This window comes from Ambystoma mexicanum, chromosome 2q, assembly GCF_040938575.1.
Source record: "Ambystoma mexicanum isolate Mex_15411 chromosome 2q, UKY_AmexF1_1, whole genome shotgun sequence".
Lineage (NCBI taxonomy): Eukaryota > Metazoa > Chordata > Amphibia > Caudata > Ambystomatidae > Ambystoma > Ambystoma mexicanum.
Genome location: NC_090924.1, coordinates 86,581,913 through 86,604,064, shown reverse-complemented (window position 1 = coordinate 86,604,064; position 22,152 = coordinate 86,581,913). Strand labels below are relative to the sequence as shown.

Here is a 22,152-nt window from a genome sequence, read left to right as displayed (position 1 = left end):
CCCCGCTGGAGGTACACAAAGGATCCCCCTGAGTCGCCATTCCATAATCAGCCTCAAATTTAATGTCTCCTCCATGAACCTTAGAGACACCATATAAGCTAGGTTTGGAGATACTAGGGCATCCTCTGAGGCGATCATTGTCAGTGGTGTGGTAAACCACTGAGCAGGATGGTACGGCACAAGCGGATGCTGCTGAAGCATCTAGTACTATTCAGTTGATCGCACAACGCAGATGACACACAATGATTGAGCATTGCAGTGTGGCTTGCAGCTGTCGATTGGGTGCACCAGGGCCTTGGGCAGTGGGACAGGCGGTGGAGATCCTCCTGCGCTGGGAGCCCGCAGCTAGGAAGGTGGAGCAGTGTGAAGACCTAAGCAGCCTGCGCTTCAGAGTGCAGAAAAGGGAAGTGAGCAACCCAGAATGTCCTGCTTTGGAAAAAAACAAGTCAACTTTAGAAGTAAACTATAGAAAAGTATGGGGCTCATATAGAGCAAGTGGAAATGGTAAGGGTAACAACAAACAAGAAGTGGCAACATGCAGTCTGGGACATACAGCTTAAACCGAGACAGATGTAGGACCAGTGTCTTATTGGGATGAGTATGAGATAAGGGGAGAATAAAGTAATTGCCATGTACCTACCAGCTAGAAAATACAGTTTGACAGTTATGGACTGACGGCATCTACCCCTATGTGCATACTCTGAATACTACAAAGATTGCAGACAGTGGTTTCTGTTAGGAAAGATTGCCTTTTGTTGCTTTCCTCCCATAGACTTCTTTTGGACACCCTTTCTTTTTGAATTTTCTTTTTTTTTTACTTCTATCCAGACTTTATGGTGGTGAGGGAAGCCTTCTGCTTTGCTTCCCTTGTTTTGTGTTCATTTGTATGCAGAGACTGATCAGTCCATAAGACTATCAATGCTGAGAGAGTGTCTCTCTTTATAAATGTATTGTATTATTACAACTGCACACATCACCCTACAGTTAGGATAGTTGGGTCTTTGACTCTTTGTTTTATAACTTTAAGGTTACAAATACATGTCCAGGATGAGCTTGTGGCAGCGGATATTTTCTTACCTTCCCACCAGATTTTTAAGGTTTTACTGCAAATGGTTCCTAAAACTGGCAAGCACTCTAAAATGGACTTGCCATGAGATGTTTGCCTGTCCTTTGTCCATATTGTCCCCTGTCCTGCCCTCTCAGGACCGGTACTGCCTTGTATGGAATGCCCTTTCCGGTGGAAGCTGCTGCATTTGCTGTTTAAGGGGTGGTCAGTGTGTGCGGCAGAAGGTGGGAGCTGGGACTGTCTGGTCCCAGTCCACATCCTGCTGCCTGACTGTCTGTTGCTGGGCAGATTGTGTGTCCACTGGCTATCCATGGTTGGACAGCCACTGCTAATTTGAATGGTGGACCTAGGCTAGCTACCAGTCCAAGTCTTAGATAAAAGGAAGACTCCTGCAACATTCCACGGATCATCATTGTATCCATAGACCCCTCTCACACCTCTGCTAAATCTAAGCCTCACTGCTCTGCTACATACCTTGATTGGATTCAAGCTGGAATTGGACAGGCTGAAGGGACCTACAGGATATCCCAGAGAGTCTGGGAATGATTCTGGGTCCTCCTCTCATACAACATTTCTTAAGATGTCCCAAAGATCTGTTGAATGTTTATGATGGTGAAGTAAAACCGGTAAATAAGTCTGACAAGTTTACTTCTCAGTAGACTTCCCCAGAGTGGCTGAAATGCTCATATGGAATTGTCGAAGCCTCAGAGAAAGGATTTTGAAAAGTTAAAGCAGGCTTGTCTCTTAAAATTTGTGATGGCTCCTTTCCAGTACTTAAAGAGGTTTGGAGACCACAAGAAGAAGAAAAATGAGAATACTTTGTTTGTCACCTATGTAAAAACTTGGTTGGGTGAGTTGAGTGCCATGAGGGTAACCACTTTTGAAGGCATGAGTCTTGTCATGCTTAAACATATTTGTGCTTCTTGCTTGCCCGAGTTCAAACAGCATTTGGCAGATTCAAATGTTAGATCCAAAGAGGCTGGCCATTGCTGCTGTTCTTTAAGTGTCCCATAAGGACAATGATTTTTCTGGTAAGCATGAGAAGGGGGAAAGCAGAAGGATAGATAGGGTGGGAGTACTGAAACACCTGGTTCCTGTAAGCCCACAGAAGCTTTGGTAAGGGGAATAGTTCACATGGAGATAATGTAAAGGGTAGTGGGCTGTCCATCCCAAGCACAAATATGCCCTCAATACATGTAACCTGTGGAGCAAGTGACCATGTGAAGGGGTTCCGACTGTGTAAGGTTAAGACCTTGGGGGTCCATTTTATGAATCTGGCATTCCCTTTTGATGAGGGAGATATACGCACAGGAGCAGCCTTCACTTTTGATTTCAAGTTCCCAGATGCGTTCCCAGTTACTCTGGTGCTACTTATTTTGGAAGCCACAAGTTGCTGAAGCATATGCTTCCATCTCTGACAGTACCATGTCTCGCATTAAGGCTAGTGTACTGGTAGATGGTACAACTCCCACTGCTATCAGGGATACTAGAGCCAGTATAACTGTGGTGGATTCCACTTTGGTAAATTAGGAAGCTTTTAAGGCCTCCTCAGAGAGTCCCAGTAATGCCTTTCACTCTAGCAGTAAATGGAGGAGTGGTAAGGATGTCCAAGTGTCCAGAGGGTAGTCTCGGATAGAGTTCTGCTGGGGAATGAGCTAAAAGGCTTAGGTATTGTGGGTGACACAGCAGAAAGACCATGTCGAGGTCTCAAACAAAGAAGACTGCCTAAGGGGAAGCCTAAGCCCAAGGCTTAAAATACCTTCAATTGAGGTTGCAGTATCTGACCAAACAAAAGATCCTGATGAGGAAGGGGTGTTGCCCGAAGCGTTCAATCTCCATGATCACCCAGAACTGCAAAGTGCACTTGCAGAAGAGAGACTCTAGGGACGTGTTCAGTCAGGGTAAGAGAGAGTGTCCATCTTTGGAAGGCCTTAGGAGATGGCCCGTTTCCAGTTGAGGAGTGAATCCCCTGGGAAACAAAGGATCTACTGGGAAGGTGTGTTACTGTATAGTATGTATAGTGAACCCATATAGGCCACAAGAGGAGATTAGAGGAGGTTGGTGGGCTCTCAGTATGAAAGACCCTTTCTCCTGACATTGGCAAATAAGGTCCCCCTTGCAGGTGATCTTGGGACTAAGAGGACTAATGAGAGGTCATCCATGCATTATTTACTGACCTTAAATAGGGGTCCAAATAGAAAGTGACTGCAGGAGGTGCACTACTTGTCAGTTATCTGGCAAAGGGGAACAAAGATCCAGGCTCCACTGGTCCCACTCCTTGGGAAGGGATTGACACTGTTGGTCCTCTTGATTCACCTAATCCTTTGGCAGCAGTGTTATCTGGTTATTGATCATGCCACCAGATAACCTGAAGCTATCCCACTCAAAACAGTAACTGTCAGGTCAATTGCCAGAGCATTGTTGGGCATCTTTTCTAGGGTTAGCTTCCCTAAAGAAGTTGTGTCTGACAGAGGCACAAACATTGTCTAACTAAATGCAGGCAATGAGTGTGGGGTGTCATACAAACGTTCATCCGCCTACCATCCACAGACCAATGCCCTGGTATAGAGATTAAATAGAACTCTTAAAAGCATAATTGAAACTCTTGAGAAGCCCCGTAGATGGGAGTTGGGACCTTCTCTTACCATGCATGTTCTTTGCCTACAGAGAAGCGCATTAAGAAGTGCTTCAGCCCATTTGGACTTCTTTTTGGCCACCCTGTAAGGCGACCCTCAGTCACTGTGAAGGACAGGTGGTAGACCCCCTATACTTCAACTACCTTAAATATGGTAAACTATGTGCTAGGACTGGGGAAGAGGATGGTCCTGCTGATGACTCAGGGCAATGACATGAAAGATGGTTAAGCCCTGGTAAAACACTGGTATGACCAGAGAGGGTTGCTTTTTCTGGGCCCCATAAGGCCTAGAGCCTTACAGTACAAATGGACAGGTCCTTGAAGTAGGCTGCCTCCTGCGACTTGGCTCCTTAGGGGCGGCCCAGTACCATATACCTCATATAACGGATAAGGGAATTAATGAAGGGGACTTTAGGAGAGATCAATCTGGCTGCCAAAAAGAGATTAATGGATCTAAAAAGAAATGAGGGGCGGGGGGGAGACATGAATTCTGGTTTAACAGCATGAAAGACAGAAACCATCCTAACACACACAAGTGCACCTTTCAGGAAATATGCACCAAAGCAATTGGTGCAGGCACTGTGATTCTTTCTGAATATTCACTGCATAGAGGGCATGATATCAGCAGCTGCTGGAAGAACTCATGGGGACTTTGTGACTCTGGACTGGCTCTCTGTATAGGGCTCTTTGCGCTCCCACAATATTTGCTGTTTAATTTTAGACTGTGTTCTCTAAAATGGGAGTTAGAGCCAGGTGTTTTATTTATATATATTTTTTGTTACGGTTATCTAACTTTTCACAAATACATTCCATAAAAAATGAATAACAATTCTTCGAATAAATACATTCAGTAGTAAATCAATACATCTTTACAATTCATATTTATTTGGTATAAGATCCTGATACACACAATAAAATAGACATATATTTATCATAAGCAAATTAAAAAAGTCCTTTGAATTATTTACATACATCAAGGCAATAGAACTAACGGCCCCATCAGTTCAAATATTTGCTTTAAAAATCTAATCAAAGCTAGGATTAAAGACACCTAAAATCCTCCTCTCAACCGATGCCAAAATGTTTCCAAAAGTAAAAAAGTTGGGCAGTGTACAAATTGGAAAAAACATTCTGATGTTTGTTAATCTGCTTAGAATCACATGCTGTGCATAGTCCGACATCCAGTGGTCACTGCGGAGTATTGCATTTTGTTTTTCGTAGTCGGAAAGGGGACGTCGACAAGGCGTGTCTGTAACACTATCCCCATAGTGACGTGCGTTGTACCCACAATCCATCACGCGTCGAGGTCCCTCAGATTGTTTTTTTCTGCCCAGTTATTGGTCGCCTCTATGCGGAGCTCCTCGAGAGACATTGCGAAATCATTTCTTTGACCCTCGGTCGTTTATTATTATTAATATCTAACACATAGATCCCTCCCTCGACGAAGCTACAAGCTGTTTCTCCGCTGAGCAAGATCTTCGACGGAAGGACGAGCGGAGGAGATCCTTCGGCGTCGCCGAACACCTGGCCTGGCCTGGCCTTGCCGGCCTTACACAGTAGGGAAAGTGGGGTTGTGTGATCTTTTCTTTTCACTCCGAGAATGCCTTTCTCTTTCCTCTCCCTCTCTTTCGAGGTCGTAATCACACTTCTTGCCCTCAGCTATGGAGAGGACGCCCTTTAGGTTTTGCCCACTTTGCAAAGGCAAATATACCTGGAAGGACAAGCACAAACGGTGCAACCGTTGCTTGCCCCTCGATCACAAGGAGGACGGCTGTGCGGCCTGTAAGTTACTTAAGCCCAAAACGATAATGGACCGCAAGGTCAAAAGGTGGGCGGCCTACGCCATGTCTAGGTCAGATTCCTCGCCCGCCGCCGAATGTGACGAGGACAGTGATTACACGGCCTCTGTAACGGAGGTTGTAGACCTCTCGAGGGAGCGTTCTCGCTCTTCTTTGTCCGTCCCCAGCCCCGACAAGCCGGGCTCACGGCCAGTTTATGGGGATGAACACCCCGGCGACAAGGACGCACACAAGAAATCTCATAAACACATACCCCACGGCACGCATTCGTCGAAGGCCGAAGGCAGCCATAGCGCCAACGGAGGCGCCGGGCCCACCGGCGTCTTCCGCCGACCGTAAGGGTCGCCAGCCTTCCCCGCCACCGCTCCCGCGACAGGCGACCGGGCACTCTGGATATAAGGGCGCTAACCCCAAACCCTCAGGCGGCAACGCGCCTCGTAAGAGTGCGCACGTTGCCAGTAAAGACTCGACGGTACCTAGCGCGACGGCGAGCGATCCCTCGGCAGACAGAATGATCACCGAAAGCCTTGCGCGTATATCTTCCTAGGACGGCCAGAGACGGACGACAAGTGACACGCCGAAAACCGCGCACAAGGCCAAAGAAACGCTGAAGGCACTGGAAAGTAGGCTGGGACAGCTCCCACTGTCGACGGAAAGCCCTAGCCTGCCAGAACACTTCTCAGAAGGCGAAGGCACCTTATCTTCGACGCTATGGGACAGATCTAGGCGAATACAAGAAGAAGAAACTCCTTTTTCACTCCCAGACCGCTCTGGCCTACCTCAGTGGACCTTAGAGAAGTTCCAGTCCTGTATGGACAAGTTAAACAGATTCATGGCCATTCCAGAAAATAGGACACCTAAAAGACCTAGGGAGGTAATCCTAGAAAGTCCAAGGGCTAAATACTAGAAGTTGTTCTATAACCCCTTTCAGGAGGATATGAACTCTTACGACCTCACCGAAGAGGACACTCACTTCCAGGAAGGAGAGGAGTTCATTAATGATGAAAACCAACCAGAGGGAGAAGGCTTCCATGAGGACACTAACATAAGTGAGGAAGGGTACGAAGAAGACCCAGGTGAGGGTGACTCAAATCCCTGGCAGTCACCATAGGGTCTACAGAGCCAGACATTATAGACATTAGGTCTTCTCAGACCACACCAGTTAGGAACCCTTCGCCTGTTGACGATCAGCCCACCTTTAACGCGCTGCTGAGGAAGGCAGCAGCACATGTTGAGGTTGAAACTGGGGAGGTCACCCCAGACACTGACTTCGTGGAAAGGATTATCAAAGAAAACCCCCCGACCAGCCAAACAATTCCAATACTCGCCTCTGTTAAGAGACAAATCAACCCTTCACTGGCCACCCCTGCACTTGTAAGAGGGGTTAATCCAAAAATCGAAAAATTGTTCTCACCCTCTCAATCAGACCTACTATATATTAAGGGTCACTCAATCCCGGACTCCTTAGTGGTGACTAACACTAGGAAAAGGGCTGGGGTTCCACTGTCTACCAGCGAGGGTACAACGCACGTCACTATAGGGATAGTGTTACAGACACGCCTTGTCGACGTCCCCTTTTAGACTACGAAAAACAAAACGCAATACTCCGCATTGACCACTGGATGTCGGACTATGCACAGCATGTTAATCTAAGCAGATACAACCCTCAGAAATGCTTTTACGGTAAGTAATGCATTGTCATCAAGCCTAAGTTGTTGCAAGGCACTATACTGAATGACTAAACATGTCAATGTTTTAGATGTATTTCTAGGTAAGCAAAACATGCAACTCAGGATATGTGATAAGCTATGTCTGGGTCCTAAGATTTCCAGGGTAGGAAATACATGAAATCCAAATCTGATATAATCAAAACATGTGTTTTGCACAATATAAATATCAGAAGCCCAAGTTGGAATGCTGTACCTATCCCCCTAAAATCCATGCTGATGTCAGTGTTGGAACTAACTTGCCAATACTTTTTTTTTTTAAAAAAAGGTTTTCGGAGTGTTGGAGAAGGCCAAAGAGAAGTACCGGTTGGAGGATTACGCCGTCAGCCAAATTTCATTAGAGCAAGTCTTCATGAGTTTCACACGCTTTCAACAGTGCAGAGTGGAGCAAGAAAAGTGAGACATACTTTGACCACTCCAACATGACCCACAGGCCAGCCATAGTATGAAGGGACAGTAATTTCTATATCGACGTGTGTCTTATTGTGAACGTGTATGAGCAACTTTACCACAGGTCAAGGGAAATTTACTTGGAAGACCTGTGTCTATATGAACCTATCAAAGACTGAGCAAGGGAAACTCAGAACGTACCAAACCAACGCCTTGTTTGTGGAAGAAAATGATTCCATCCATCAATCACAAAAAGTGATGCCTGTGCAATGCAAGAGCTCAAGCATTGACTGAGGGAGCCCTCTGTGAACTCTGCAATCCCAGGTCTTGTGTTGCAATGAGCTTGGCAGGCCACACCTCAATAGGCTTGCTCTTCCACTTCCGTCCATCTTTGTCTCCCTCTTCGTTGTGCTCAGGTAGATTAGTGAAGGGATGCCAGCTATCAAGTGGGGGGTGGGGCATGACAAAAAGATTGTTAGCTATAAAGACAACTGCTTCTCCAGTCAGTCAGCTGGAATTCTGAACTTGGCTAGGCAAAATGAAATCTACTGGCTCCCACCCTGCGATTCCGACTTTGGAGGAGGCATGACACATGTTTACAGACTGTATATGCAGTGAATTGATGCACGCACGACCATATTTTCCCAGCCTGTATGATGACATTTTGTCTTAGCTGACCTGATTTTAAGAAGGATAGTTCTGCTCTTTGCAGCAAATCAGTGTAGTGGGAGGAGAAAATATTTCAGAAGAAAAGACATTTTTAACAGAGGCGTTGTCATCAAAGATGCCATCTGTGTGTAAGTGAATAGTTTCCCTAGTGTATGCACAGTGATGACCAAGGTAATGGGTTCAGATTGAAACCATCTAATGGCAAGCATTTCTCCCATCTGTCCAGCGTTTTGTGTGTAATGCTTTCTGGGCTGAGTGCTGGGGTGTAGAATGCTTTCGACACCAACCATGAGTTTGCGTTCCATGTGTGTATTAGAGTGCTCTGTCTGCGGCACAAATATTTTCCTCTAGGACCAATTTAAATGATAAATGCTGTAAGCCATAGGATCAATCTATTCCACATCGCACTGACTCACAGACTACAAGAGAGCTGAGAGGGTTTGGAACTTTTTTTGGTTTTAATTGAAATTATATTTGCACTGATTGATAGTCCCATGTAAGTGGTTTCCTTGCCACCCATAGTCATCTAACCAGTCCCAGATCTGCCTCAGTATGATCTTGTTTTCTAGAGTGTCTGCCAACCTCCTGTCTTGCAGAAAAAAAACACTACTGGCTTCTTTTCACTGTCAGAACTGCTCAGCGCACTAATTATTGTTTCTGGAAGTGGGGATGGTAACTTAAGGGCCATTTTGTTCTGTGTCGCTTTTATCTAAAGACCTTTCAGCATCCATGACTAGAAGTGCCTTTCTGGTTCCTTGGGTGACCTGAGGGCAGTAGCCAAGAACTTGCCTTTGCCTCATTGGAATAAAACATATTTTGCCTTGGGAAAAGGTAGGGCCGAAACCAGAAACCTGCAGCTTCTCCCAATACCGTGCCACTTGCTGCTACTGTGAAGCATTGGTGTACACGGTTTCACTGTTGACCCTTTGGTCACATACCCAGCCTTGAAGCCAGCTGAGAAGGGCATTGTCCCTGAGCAAAGGGAGGCAAGACACCAGCTTAACCTTATGGCTCTAATATAAGGCAGACATATCCCTGGGTCAAGTCCTACATTTGTCTACTTGATTTGCTGCCCTCTTAAAGCTGATATGCTTAAAAAGGGTCTGGACCTCCCTTATTCAACCCACTCCCTTCTCCATTTTCTGTGTTTGCCTATGTGCAGGGTAAAGGTATGTGTCCTTATTTCTTTGGTCCTCTTGTTTGATATGATATGACATTTATAACGCACCTATACACAAGTGTTTCAAGGCGCGACTTCAGTGTCCTAAGCTCATTGTGAGTTTAGGACACTGAGACTTGGAATCACCTAATGAAGCACCCACCATAAGGTTTCAACCATCTCCACCCACCCCCTGAATCCTTGAGCTGTATGGCTTTCTCATTCTTTTTGCCCACGTTTGAGACTAGAACAGCAAGGGGCTTAGGGGACAGATGCTCTTATCTTCATAGAGAGCAACACCCTGCTCTTAGATACGTAGTGTCCATAGCAATGACGCTAACCACTGCATCATGGTTCCTCTCCACTGATTATCGTAAAAAGCCATGGAGCGGCTGTAAAGTACGCCACTGCTGCATATGTAGCTATACTGTGAAATACCAATTGCTGTTTTGTTATAGACTTGGGATGAGCGCAATTTTCAGGTCCTCCATCCCCTCTCAATCAACCGTTTGCCCATTACGGCTACCTGGTGTGTAAAATGCCCTTGTTGCCACTGGTCAGTTTGCGGGGATCCTGTACAGTCAGATATGTTATTAATCTTGCACACAACCTTGAGCCCAATGTCTGCCTTACCATATTTCAAGAATTGTAACAAGAACTGTTTCTTTGAGTTTATGCCCCTCTCCACACAACATACGACAAACACCTTCTTCAGCCTTCATGAAAGTGGGTCCAGAGTACTCTCTGCACTTCCTACCAGTGAAGGACACCCTGGACCTGAAGAAGTGTGCATGCACCCATGCTGCTCCATGTGAAGATGGCAGATGAGCTCTAACTCGCATCTCTCTAAGAGGTACTGGATACTAAAAGTGCAGAGGGTTGGGACGGGTTCCGAGACTCAGTAATAAGATAAGACCCCATTGTGAGCCTAAGACACTCTCAGCCATGAATGATGCAGAAATATACCACTGGGTATAGTCCAAAGATAAACACAGTTGAAGTCCACCAAACTATTCTGCTCCTGATCTTTTTTTGGCGAATACTGATTAGTGTGGGAACATGTCTCGCATGATAACTGCAATGCCAGGCTTTAGGAAGAGTCTCATAACTGCTATGATTTTAGAGACATTGAATTCCCTCCTAGCATACACATAAAGATGCCAACACAGGCACCACGAGCAACAATCGGCAATCCCAGCTCTCTTTTACATATTGCTAATGTAATTTGTAAGTGGCTATTCCCAAGAGTATGCAGTTGCGTAACAGTTACTTCAGAAAATAGGGGGAGGAACTGATGAGGCTGTCTTGGGCAGGATAGCTATGGAATAATAAGATCTCCAGTATTACACTCAAGGTCAGAAGACTATTTTCTGTTCATATGTCACAGAGGAAGTCTGTGCCAAGTATTTGAGCGTGATCCAGCCAACTTTTCAATTTGTATTTCTTGGATCCTGCTTTGACTGTGGAAGCACAGTTGAGGTCTCTAGTTGGTAAATATTTGTGAAAATGGTATGGCACTAGCGGGTGTTCACAGCTGTGGCCCAAATCCACAGGTATCACAAAGCTCTGGTCTCTTGAGCAAATCGAAAACAATCAAAAGGAAAGTACACAAGATGAAACGGAGCACTGTCCTGCAATATATTTGTATGCTCAAGTTCCATACTCTTGATTAGAGGCATCGTGCCTCTGTGCACTGCAGCTCCTGCACTGATTGCACCCCCTGTACATTTAGGAGGCTGGATTCTGGATGGTGGCCCGTTTGCTTTGCAATCTTCATATCCGGGAACCTGTTATCCTGTTGTGTATCTCAGCCTGCGTCTGGATCTTTCCTGGCCAGTCTCTGCAGGGTGTGCCTAATGATTGCTTTATCTGTTTGGTGCAGCAATTGGGAAACACCAGTGGGATTACAACTCCACGCTAAATCGCAATTCCTTCATTGAAAAATGTCTTCCAACCGAACTAAATGTGTGCAGCTTCAAGGACCATAGCACATTCTCCAGGTGGAGTACCTAACAATTTAAGTTCTTTTCAGACAGAAGATGGTACATGGAAGCGGTACAGCAGTCGTCGTATGTTCTTCTTCATGCCTTAATATACTTTGAGGATGCTGCTATCCAACCTCTGCACCTCACCCACTCTAATTGTCAAGAGTGTAGCCTTTTTTTTTTTTTTTTTTTAAAGATCCAGGTTTTAACTGAAACTACATGAATGTATCAAAATGTAATACATATTGTCTTGAGCTTTTAGCAGGAAACAATTTCCATTCGGTGGAGTGACAACAGAAGCAATGAAATATGCTGTTTTTAAATTAATTTGACATCTATTTTCTGCGATATTACACTTGTATCTTGCCCATAGACATTTGGTTAGGTTGCCTCTTTTTTATTGTATGGCCTGAGGCATTCTAGTCCCCTGTTCTGTGTGAAGAATTCTCCTTATTAGCTTTCACAGTGTGCACTTTAAATGACATATTGCTGGTAGATGAGCCTCTCTCCCCCAGGATGCGGCTGCTTCCCCATTCTTCTCTCTTTTGTCCAAGTTGCTCTGGATGCAAATGTCTTACATCATCACTGATGCCAGCACTAAACCAAAATGTCCTCTTGCATTGAAACACCCAACACAGCAACTCAAGTTAGCACTGGACAGAGGTTCCTAGCTAGCCAGTAGACATTTCTTTTTACAAGCACTCTCCTGCTTCCTTTGGCTACCCTCCCCTGCCCCCCCCCCCTCACCCGCACCTCTCACAATGGTGAGTACTAATTCTGCTCTCTCACATCTTTTAAAGGTGTTGGAAACAATAGCTACACGGACCAAGAGCCAGAGAGGTAACCCCTGTATTATAGCATAGCATAAGAATGATCTACTATACTCGCATCCATGTCACAAACTACACTCAAGAAACACAAACAGAATGTTTACAAATCATTCCACATTGAACTCTGCACTGTGCCACTGACCAAAGTACGGCAGCTTCAGAACACTGGCCCCAGAATGTATTATGTAAATGGAGGATTGTACTTGATAAAGCAAAGTGAAGGGATTGCATATCACTCAAGACAGCCATCAGACGCCTCGAAATGCAGAACACGAGTTCACGCCAAGCAAAGTTCCCAAAAAAAGGGTATGCTATGCCCCCCTGTGCAATGGTTTTCAGTTACTTCACAGGTGTGGTGCTTGAGCCTCAAGGCAGTCTGATCTGTGGGGCAGGGCATGTGCTGGCTGAAGAGATTAGGAAACGGCTCTGCCTCAAACCTACTAATACTGTAGTCTAACCCATTGGCCTGTTTGTGGTGCTGTATATTGGGGCTCGTTTTTAGGACATGACAACCATAAATATTTCTTTCCGGTGACCAATGCAAATGTTAAATATTGCACTAAAACCTTGATGATTGTAGATATTAAATTAACCAATATTTATGCTGCATTTCTGGAAATTCCAAGTGTGACTGTGGTGTGTGTGTCATTGAAGTAACCCCTTAACCCCTTTTGCGTTTGTAATGAGATCTCCATGGTTCTGGCAGACATTGGATCATGAATGGGCCACAGCCAGGAGCTCTCCATTGGACATTGGCAAGTGTAGAAAGCCATCTTCCCTACTCCTTCCTGATTTCTTCTGACTCGAAGTAAGGGAAAGCCACAATGAGCGCTGTGGGCTCAGGTGTAGCCCATCGCATAGGTATGAAGTCCTATATGTTCTTGGATGGGTACTCAGAGAGCTGTGATAATGGTTTTGCTCTCTAAGTGCAAATTGTCACAAAATAATTGTTTGGGCACAGCGGTGTTGCGGTTGTGCACTTTGAATGACCTTGTAATCCCCTTGGAAAGCTGCTCTGAACATTGCCCAAAGACCATTCGGTAAGCAGTAAACCTGATGCCTTTCTGATTCGATGGGCCAAGGAGGCGTATCCTTTAAAGGGGGCTGCGGCAAAGAACCCTGTTCCAAGATATGGAATATTGTTAATGGTTTACTTCTATTTGTGAGTAGCTTCACTCAACTCACAAGCCACTAGGCTCGTGTTAACACACTGTCACCATAACATTGTCCTAGCTTCAGTTTTGAAATCTTTCTTTCTACTAAAAAGTAACTAATCATGGTTCCACAGATCTTGTGGTCTCCTGTACTTTTTTGAAAAGACTGCATCAGTAAAGCATGCAGCAGCCATGTACTGTGAAAGAATGGAGATGTCCTAACCTGCCGTTTCACTGGAAAGATCCACTGGGAATTGAATGTGTGCATATTGAATGGAGCTCACAGAAAGCTGCAGCAAAAGTTGTTACAATGCTTTTCTTATTAATTGGGAAGTAGTACTGGAAGTACTGAATGTCACCAGAAAGCTGCAGTAGGCTTTGTGAAATGGCTTCCTCAGATCCAGGAAGGAGTTCTAATCACCATAACATCAAATAAAATATTCATTCATGTGTGCTGGTTTTTGCTTACTCTGTACGCTGCTGTCCTTCTTTAAAGATCTAAAGAAGGAAATGATGCTAAATCTTGAAGCAGTCATTTGATTGCTAAAGATGCAATGAAGGAACTGATGTTAAAATGTTGCACCAGTCATTTTTCTAAAGTTCTTTTTATTGATGTTCATGAACACCAAGAAAACAAAAACAATTGGGACATAGAGTTTTGTGACCAAGAAACAATAAGTGGAAACTCGATCTGTAACATAAAACATGGACAGTTCGATGTTGCGATAAATTCACTCAACACACACATTATACATTACACATATATGCCTCTATTCCCTGTAGTGCCTCCCATTGTCCCATATCTAGATACATTTGGGAGGGTAGGGGGTAGCCACTGGTCCCAGACACCTGCTACTCTGCTGATATAAAGCTGTCTAGGTCAGTTTCCTTTCAGAAACACTAGGTGATTCTTTGGCTCCCCAATTCATGGATATATTTCGTTAGGCCACTATCGTGGCATTTGAAATAAGTCGTTTTACGTTTCTGGAGTATGCCATATGCACCCTCCCCACGCCTCTCTTCCTCACTCCCATCAAAGATAGTTTTGGATCATCCAGAATCAGCTGATCGGGCGTATTGTGAGCCAAAATCCCGCAATCTTTGGGCACAGCTACATTATATGAAAGACAGTGCCTATCGCATAATAACAGCATAAACAGTTAGGATTTGCGGCACAGATGCATCTAAACAATAATTTGCTGGCGTAATAAACTCGATGTAGGATTTTCAACTGGACAAGCCTAAATAGCAGGAATAGCGATTTCCTGTGGAACATTGAGGCATCTTGCCAGTCTTCCGCTTCAATGGGGCCAATGTCCAGTTCCCATTTTCCCATGAGACCTGTCTGGGAGAGTCTGGTCCAATTAAGAACCACTTGATAAAGAGTCGAGACTGCCTTTTTGTGGATCAGCTCTGCATTTAAATTGGCCTTTTGAGGGTTTTGGCATGGGCAGTCATAGTTCCCTCGGTATTGCGTATGAATGGCGTGTTGGAATTGTATATATCGGGATTCATCTAAGGGCCACAATCAGGAATTTCACTGTAGTACTTGAAACATCAGAAGTCGTTCCTCGGCTATCACATCCCCCACAAGTCATATATTTTTGCTTGCCAGTGTTTTGCAAAGCCCAACTTTTCAATTTCGGCAGGTCTCTATTATGCCAAGGTGGACACTTTAAAAGTCAATATACCTGGCCAACCTATCTCCTTCGTAGCCGCCCGGTATCTGTGCAGAATCTGCGGTGAGGTCAGTGGTATCTTTTTCGCATCAACACTAGAGTGCAGCATCTGGAGAGGGTCGGCCTGTGCTGACCAGTTCAACTCAATTCTGATATGTGGGTAAAGGTGGAGCCATATAGCTATTGGTTGGCGACTGGCAGGTTAGAAGGCCAGTAGTACTTTCTTTGCTCAGGAAGGCTAATTCCACCCTCCCGCACTAAGTTGTAGAGAGTATATAAAGCACTCCTTGGCTGAGAGCCACACCATAGTAGTTGTCTCACAGCCTGTTCTCGCTTATAGAATTCACCAGTGGGGATATTAACCAGGGCATTCAGAAGAACATAGAGGGTCATCATCTTAAACAAGCCAGCTCTCTCAAGCTGAGAGAGAAGGAGTGCTGCCCAGACCTTAACATCTGCAAGAAACCTTTCAGTCACCAGAGTAAGAGTAAGGCTTAGGAAGGTATCTGGATTTCAGCATATGTGAATGCTTAGATATTTAAAGGAATCAGTGACATCCTAAACTTGCAATCAATAGGGATTGCCTCTCGGCCAGAAAATGTATTGACTCATACCAACTAACATGAAGTCTGCTGTATTTTTTTCGTAGATCCGCAAAATGTCTATGGCCCTCAGAATAGACCTACGCAGTTCCCCCATATATAGTAGCAAATCGTCCACATATATTTACACTCATTCTTGCTGACCCGTTGGCCACAAAAATTCCTTCAGCAAGAGGTTGCCCCGCTTCCGTGACATTGGGGAGTGGGATCTCATGCAAGAGATACGTGTATACTGGTTTGTGTCTATCAGAGGGAGCTGTGTAAAGCTGAATATAGAAGTCTTTGTAAGCTTTGCAAATATGACTATGTGTCGTGTCAGTGTCCCCTGCATCAGTTGCAATTCGCTGCACATATCTTGAGGAAGAATCCTGTTTTTCCAACTAGGCCAGCATTTTCCGAGCCCCACCCCCAGCCGTGTTGGTGGCACAATTGCGATAAGAGTTCCGGGATTCCATCTACAGCCTTTGTGTCTCTGGAGAGCGATCAAAAACAAAGTCTCATTCCAGTCTCTCTAGCTATAGTTTTATATTGGTGAGGTTACCTACCCTTTCCCTCCCCATAAGTACAGAAATGGATTCCCCTTGGAGTACCGCCTTGTATCCTTCCCAGAGTGTCACTGGGTCTTCAACCGAGTAGGAATTCAGTTCAAATTATTCTGAGCTTTTCTCAGCAAGTTTCTCTGTCACCTCAGGGAAACCCAAGTTATAAGAGTTCAGTCACTAGGATAATTGAGGGAGAACAGCAATGGGAGTGGTCAGAAATACCCCCGCAGGAGGCACCTTATGTTAGAGACCCGAGAAAGATCTGTGTTTGGCATGAAAAAATAGTCAATCCATGGTGAGACAAGGTGAGCACTGGACTGGAATTACTAGCTTTGTTGATGCCAGACATCAATGAGGCCAATTGTGGTCACAGAGGTTTTGAGCTTAGTTTGGTTATGGTCCCTGCTGCTCACATTGGGAAATCTATCCTGGTCCTATCCATGACGTCATTTAAATTACCCCCACCTCTTCCTACAATCCACAGATCTACAGTGCGGCTAATTATCAACCCGTGCAGCTCATATAGGCGGTCTATTCACAGTGCAAGGGGGCATAAACATTGAGGAGCCCTATCATCTCATCATTGAATAGGCCAGTAACCATGAAGTATCTCTCTCTAGCATCTCATACCACAGATTCTATCTCAATAGAGTGAGTTTATGAATCATAATCATGACCCCTCGCACCAGCCTCCACGGAGCCCCTCGCAAATCTTGCACGCATGATCCTATCATTGATCCTCTCATAATTAGTTTTCTTAAATTAAATTCATCTCCAACCAAGTCTGTTTTCGAAAAAGACGCCAATGTTGGCTGCTGTTTATTAAGCAGTTGTGATACTGTTCCCCGTTTGATTTCATCACAGATGCCATTAACATTCTTCCAGGACATTCAGAAGAACTTGTTGCCAGTATCGGTACACATCAGGCCTTATCACAGAGTGTTAAAGGGGCAATATCAATATAGTTAAAAGCACACATCACCTCAGATCGATAGATAGAACAAATACTCACTGATCATAAACCATTTCCCCGATTAGCCCAACAACAACCTCCCACCCGTGTATTTGTCACCCAAACCAACCTGGTCTGGTCAATGTGATAAAAGGACTTCACTTCCTTCTGCACCAGGTGTGAGTGCATGGTGAAAGTCCAATGCATGGCAAAATCCCTGCCCTCACGCTGGCAGAGAAGGAATCCATTATTTAGTAGTATATGTTTGGCTGCCGGCAGACGTGTGTCGTTGTTGACGTTACATTTCTTCCATTGCTGGTGATCAGGCCTGCCACCCTGTTGCAGCTTCAGCAATTCCCTGGCTTGTTTGCGATGCAAGATAAACTGTGTGCAATCATCCCAGTAGATTTTTAAATGAGCCGGGTAATGCCAAGCATATTTAATGTGCATGGCAAATAATTATTTCTTTACAGATTCAAACGGCTGCCTTGCCTTCTGCACTGCCCGGGTGAAGTCAGGGAAAATAGTGACCTTCTCTCCTTTCCATTCAAGAGCTCCTTTCTTCCTCGCCGCCTGTAGAATCATGTCACGATCACGATAGTTGAGGAGTTTAGCCATGATACCCCTGGGTGTGGATCCAGAGTGTGGAGGTTGGTTCGGACCCTACGTCCTTTTCAATAGAAAAGAAATCGGAGAGTCCATTAGGGCCCACTATATTCTTGAACTGCTAACTCCACCGAAGGACCCGCCATTTTTCAGGGAGGACCATCACAGGGACATTTATTCGCCTAGATCTCTCTTTCACATCTTCCATTTTTTCCTCCAGAATCTTGGTTCTATGCAGGGAGCTTGACAGTAGATTCTTGATAGTAGCTAAAATATCTTACACGTCTGACACCCAAGTTTCAACCTCACCCATTCGAGCAGAGATCTTATGAAAGTCTTGATGGAGAAGACTGATAACAGTCTCCAGGTTGTCAATTTTACCCTCGCTAAACAATCTCAAGTCATTTATGCCTTGCATTATATTTTGTGTCGATGGGGATCTAGGTGAAACAGAAATGTCAGCAGCCGCACCTCTAACTCGTGGAGTGAGTTCCTCAGGGCAGCTGTTGAAGTGTAGGCCTCCATTTTGCTCTGCGGAGTCTGTTTTCTCTGTTTAGCTTTAGTACTGGTTTCGTGAAGGAGTGGGCCTCAGATGGTGCTCCAAATCTTGCAAGAGTGTTCCCGGAGATGCCAGCGCCTCAAGCACACACTGTTGTGGAAGCAGCCCTCAGTGTGTATAGCTCCTACCCTTGGTGAGTTGCCCCCAAAACGGTCAGGTAAGGGACACGGGCACACTGCACACAGAACAATTCACGCATGCTAGTCCACTCCCATTGGCAGACCCCTGCGCACGGGCCACCAAAAGAAATTTAATGGGAGACTGACTGATCCTGTCTGCATGAGTGTAGGGATCCCAAGGCTTGCTGCAAGGCTTACTGCATCTGGTGGGGGAGGGAAGAGAGAGCAGTGCCCCTGTGACCTCCCAGCACAAGCCATTTTTGGCTGGTCCCTCTCCTGGACTCTGGAAGGCAGACCAACATTCCCCAGCCCCTCGCAGCAGGCGACCACTCCTAACGGTACAGAACAGCATCTCCCCATGCTTTGGTCTCTGACCCCCCCCCCCCTCCCTTGGGCCATAGAACGAGCCGGGGGAGTGTGTCCCGCAGCTGCCTGATGGCACGATAGTTCCTGGGCCATCCATCCCACCTCCCTCTTCCAGCATGGGACAGGGCCAGTATGTCGCTGTGCTCTTCAGACTTCAGCAGGCACAGTTCGAATGAAGCTCCGGAACTCCCAGTTTATCCGCTAATGAGATCTGGCCCCTCGTCCATCGCTGTTCAGTGCTGCACCACCTTAACCGGTACGTTTTCCTTCGGTTTATTGAACGTGGTGAAGAAACCAGATTTTCAGCAGGGTATGGACGGAGCCTTCTTAGCGACTACAGCCCACCGCTGCGCTTTAGTGCCCCCATCTTGTAGCAGTCATTTGATGCTGAAGATTCAAAAAAGGAAATGATGTAAAATGTTACATTAGTCATTTGATTGCTAAAGATGTAAAGAAGGAAATTATGCTAGAATGCTACAGCTGTCCTTTGTTTGCAAAAACGACTACTCTAAATGGAAACATTTAAGAAGATTCTACTCATTAGATGCATTTATTTTTCTTCTGAATTAATACCATGAAATAATAAGTCCGTCGGTCTCTCACACACAACGTGACTTAACGAACTATATCCAAACACAAATGGCCCCAACAAAGAGTGCTGATTGCAGGCAAAACATGAGGCACAAGCGCCTCATAATTTAGGAATTGCGTGCTTTCTGAATACTGTATATTTGTTTGTTTCTGGGCTGTTGAATAATCTACCCCAGAGCTGCTGTTTAAGACTGCAAAGTTACATTATTTCAAAATGTATACAAAGAGTGCTATTGGAAACACAGCGTTCCCCTAAGAATATTTGTACCCAATTAGTGGTATATAACAGTCAATTGGAAAAACCGGCACCCCCCGTACCTTGGAGGCTGTAACATCGCAAACAGCCTATAAATATATCGAAGACCGAAAACAGGTCTCGGTGCGCTCTGTTAATAAAACGTCCGCGTCCACTGCATGAGTTGCATATAACAATCGATATATTTTATATTTGTATTATTGAGTCTATTGACCCTATCTATACCTTAGTGCCTCAAACAGTGGTTTGTGATATCTCGGCCTTACACTTGTACCTGCCAAGTAACCTGTCACCTTAAACAGTCTTCAATAGAACATCAACCTTGTAACCCAGTTCCTCAATAATACAAACAAAAAATAAAACTATTGCTATATGCAACTCATACAGTGGACTCTGAAGTTTTACATTATTTCAATACACATCTAGATATTTTCCCAATATGGCAGTCTCTGAAACACATTTAATCATTTGTGTGGGATTCTGCCTTGTGGCTTCTTTATGAATAGCCTCCTTTTGTACCAGCTGGAGTACCATAATCCATCACACCGAATCAGGTCTGAAATTGGTACCCCCCTCATCTATAAAAACTCAATCCTTGCACAGTGTGTACAATGGCATTTTATAAAAGGGTTACTTCTATAAGCACAAGTCTTTACTTCAAAATAAAACCTAGGGCAATGGAGAAATCTTGATGCACAGAATGTTTGAGGTTCTCATTCATGCATCTGTAACACTTCTAATAGATTTTGTCCTTCCATGGATTACTGCTCTGCAGAACTCTCAAACTTTTTATTCCAGCAGGGGACAGTGTGCGGCTTGGCATCAAGGATCCTCGAGCTTCGCGACCAGACACAACGTTGGTATAAATGGCACACACAGTGCCCTGTGGCCTCAGTTCCTTTTTTTTGCATACCCCAGCATGCTACTCGGGAACGCGTTGATCTCACCACAGAGACATTTTCTTGATGCATTTTTGAAAAAATTATTTTAATTTCTTAGAATTCCTTTTTTTATTCTACCATGTAGACTCCAGAACCTTCAGGTTTCAAGACGTGCAGTGACTGTGGCACTAAAAGGCCTTTAGCCACACCCCACATAATTTGTCTGTGGCACCTCAGTGCTGACCATGTAGTCGCCAAGTTCAATGCCATTGAAACAAAAAACCCAATGATGACAAAAGCTCAGCTCTTGAGAAATCGTAGTCAAAGAAGCACCGTAAAAGGTCCCATACGACGAGCAAGTCCCCTCATCCGTCTTCTTCCTCGTCCAAAGAAAAGAAAAGGAAGAGGGGACTTGTTTACAGACTTGTCAACAGAAAGGCAGGTACACTTTCCCTCGAATACGGCTTCGGCGGAAAAGTGGGAAGCATTTCATATGAAAATGATGCAGCTCTTCAAGAAAGCATTCCGGCTGCTTCCGGGTTCTCTGGGAAAAAGACCTCAGAGCCCACCATGCCCAAAAAAGCCGACAGCCTCTCACTTGACCAAACTCCTGGTGCGCTGAAGAGTCCGGGAGAGGTGAAGGCCTCAACAAGGATTTGGGAGTTATCAACGTCCTTGTCGGCTGCCACGTTCAATGCTCCGTCTGCATCGGCCTCAAAAGACTACGTGGTTGTGAGGGTTGAAGACCCTTCGACTTAGAAGTTTGTGGCGATATCACAAAGGGGTTTTGTCTTCCTTCCAAGGCATCTTCAATGAGGTTGATGGCCTGGTTCCATTCAGGTTGTAGCCCATGAGTCTCTCTTGACAACCTGCAGAGTTTCAGGCTTATTAAAATAGACCGGTTGACGTGGCTCCCATTTTGCATGATGCAAGGGGTCTGGATAGCTCCCTTGAAATGGCGTTTCTTCAAGGTGATCCTCGAACCCACCCTACTGTGGCATATAGAAGGATTGATGGCCAGGTGGTCGATGCCTTAGGCTGGGGTCCCCCTGGAAGAGAAATTGTGGAATGTGATTGCACAGCCATTCTGTACAAGGGCACAATTGTCGAACCTGTCATCCATGTCATCCCTTTCCACAATGCCATAAAAAAAAATCCTAATTTAGAGCTGTGGAAAACTACCTGTTTAAGGCCAGCAGTCCATAAGGATTTTACGAGGAAATATGAACCAGCCTCCTCCGACCCAGAGTTCCTCACCGGAAATCCGTGACATGACAGTCTGGTGGTCCAAGCATCTACTATTGGCACTATTGCAAGCTCCTACCCCTCTTTGCCCTCAGACAGGGACAAACAATTGTATAATGCTCTGGACAAAAAAGTATTTGCCTTGATTAGCATGCCACTTAAAGCAGTAAACGCTTATTGTGCACTTGCCAAGTACACAATCTTATGGTATATTGTGGCTGAGACTGCAGAGTACATCCTTTAGGGGGAAATGAGGGACAGGTTTTTCAATAATGCGGAGGATGGAAAAGAGGCTATGCACCAAAGCCTACAATTGGGACGTGACACAGCTGACTATGTT

General features: G+C 45.1%; 1 protein-coding gene across 6 annotated transcripts in view; it reads left to right on the top strand.

The window, feature by feature from the left end:
* Positions 1-13,864, top strand: part of ABCA3 (ATP binding cassette subfamily A member 3) — a 1,774,001-nt gene extending 1,760,137 nt beyond the window's left edge. For all 6 annotated transcript variants that reach the window (XM_069646922.1, XM_069646923.1, XM_069646920.1 and 3 more), the window contains one exon: positions 7,496-13,864. In XM_069646922.1, coding sequence (XP_069503023.1) covers positions 7,496-7,627 — 132 coding nt within the window. In that variant the 3' untranslated portion in view covers positions 7,628-13,864. The remainder of the gene's footprint in view (positions 1-7,495) is intronic.
* Positions 13,865-22,152: the final 8,288 nt, after the last annotated feature.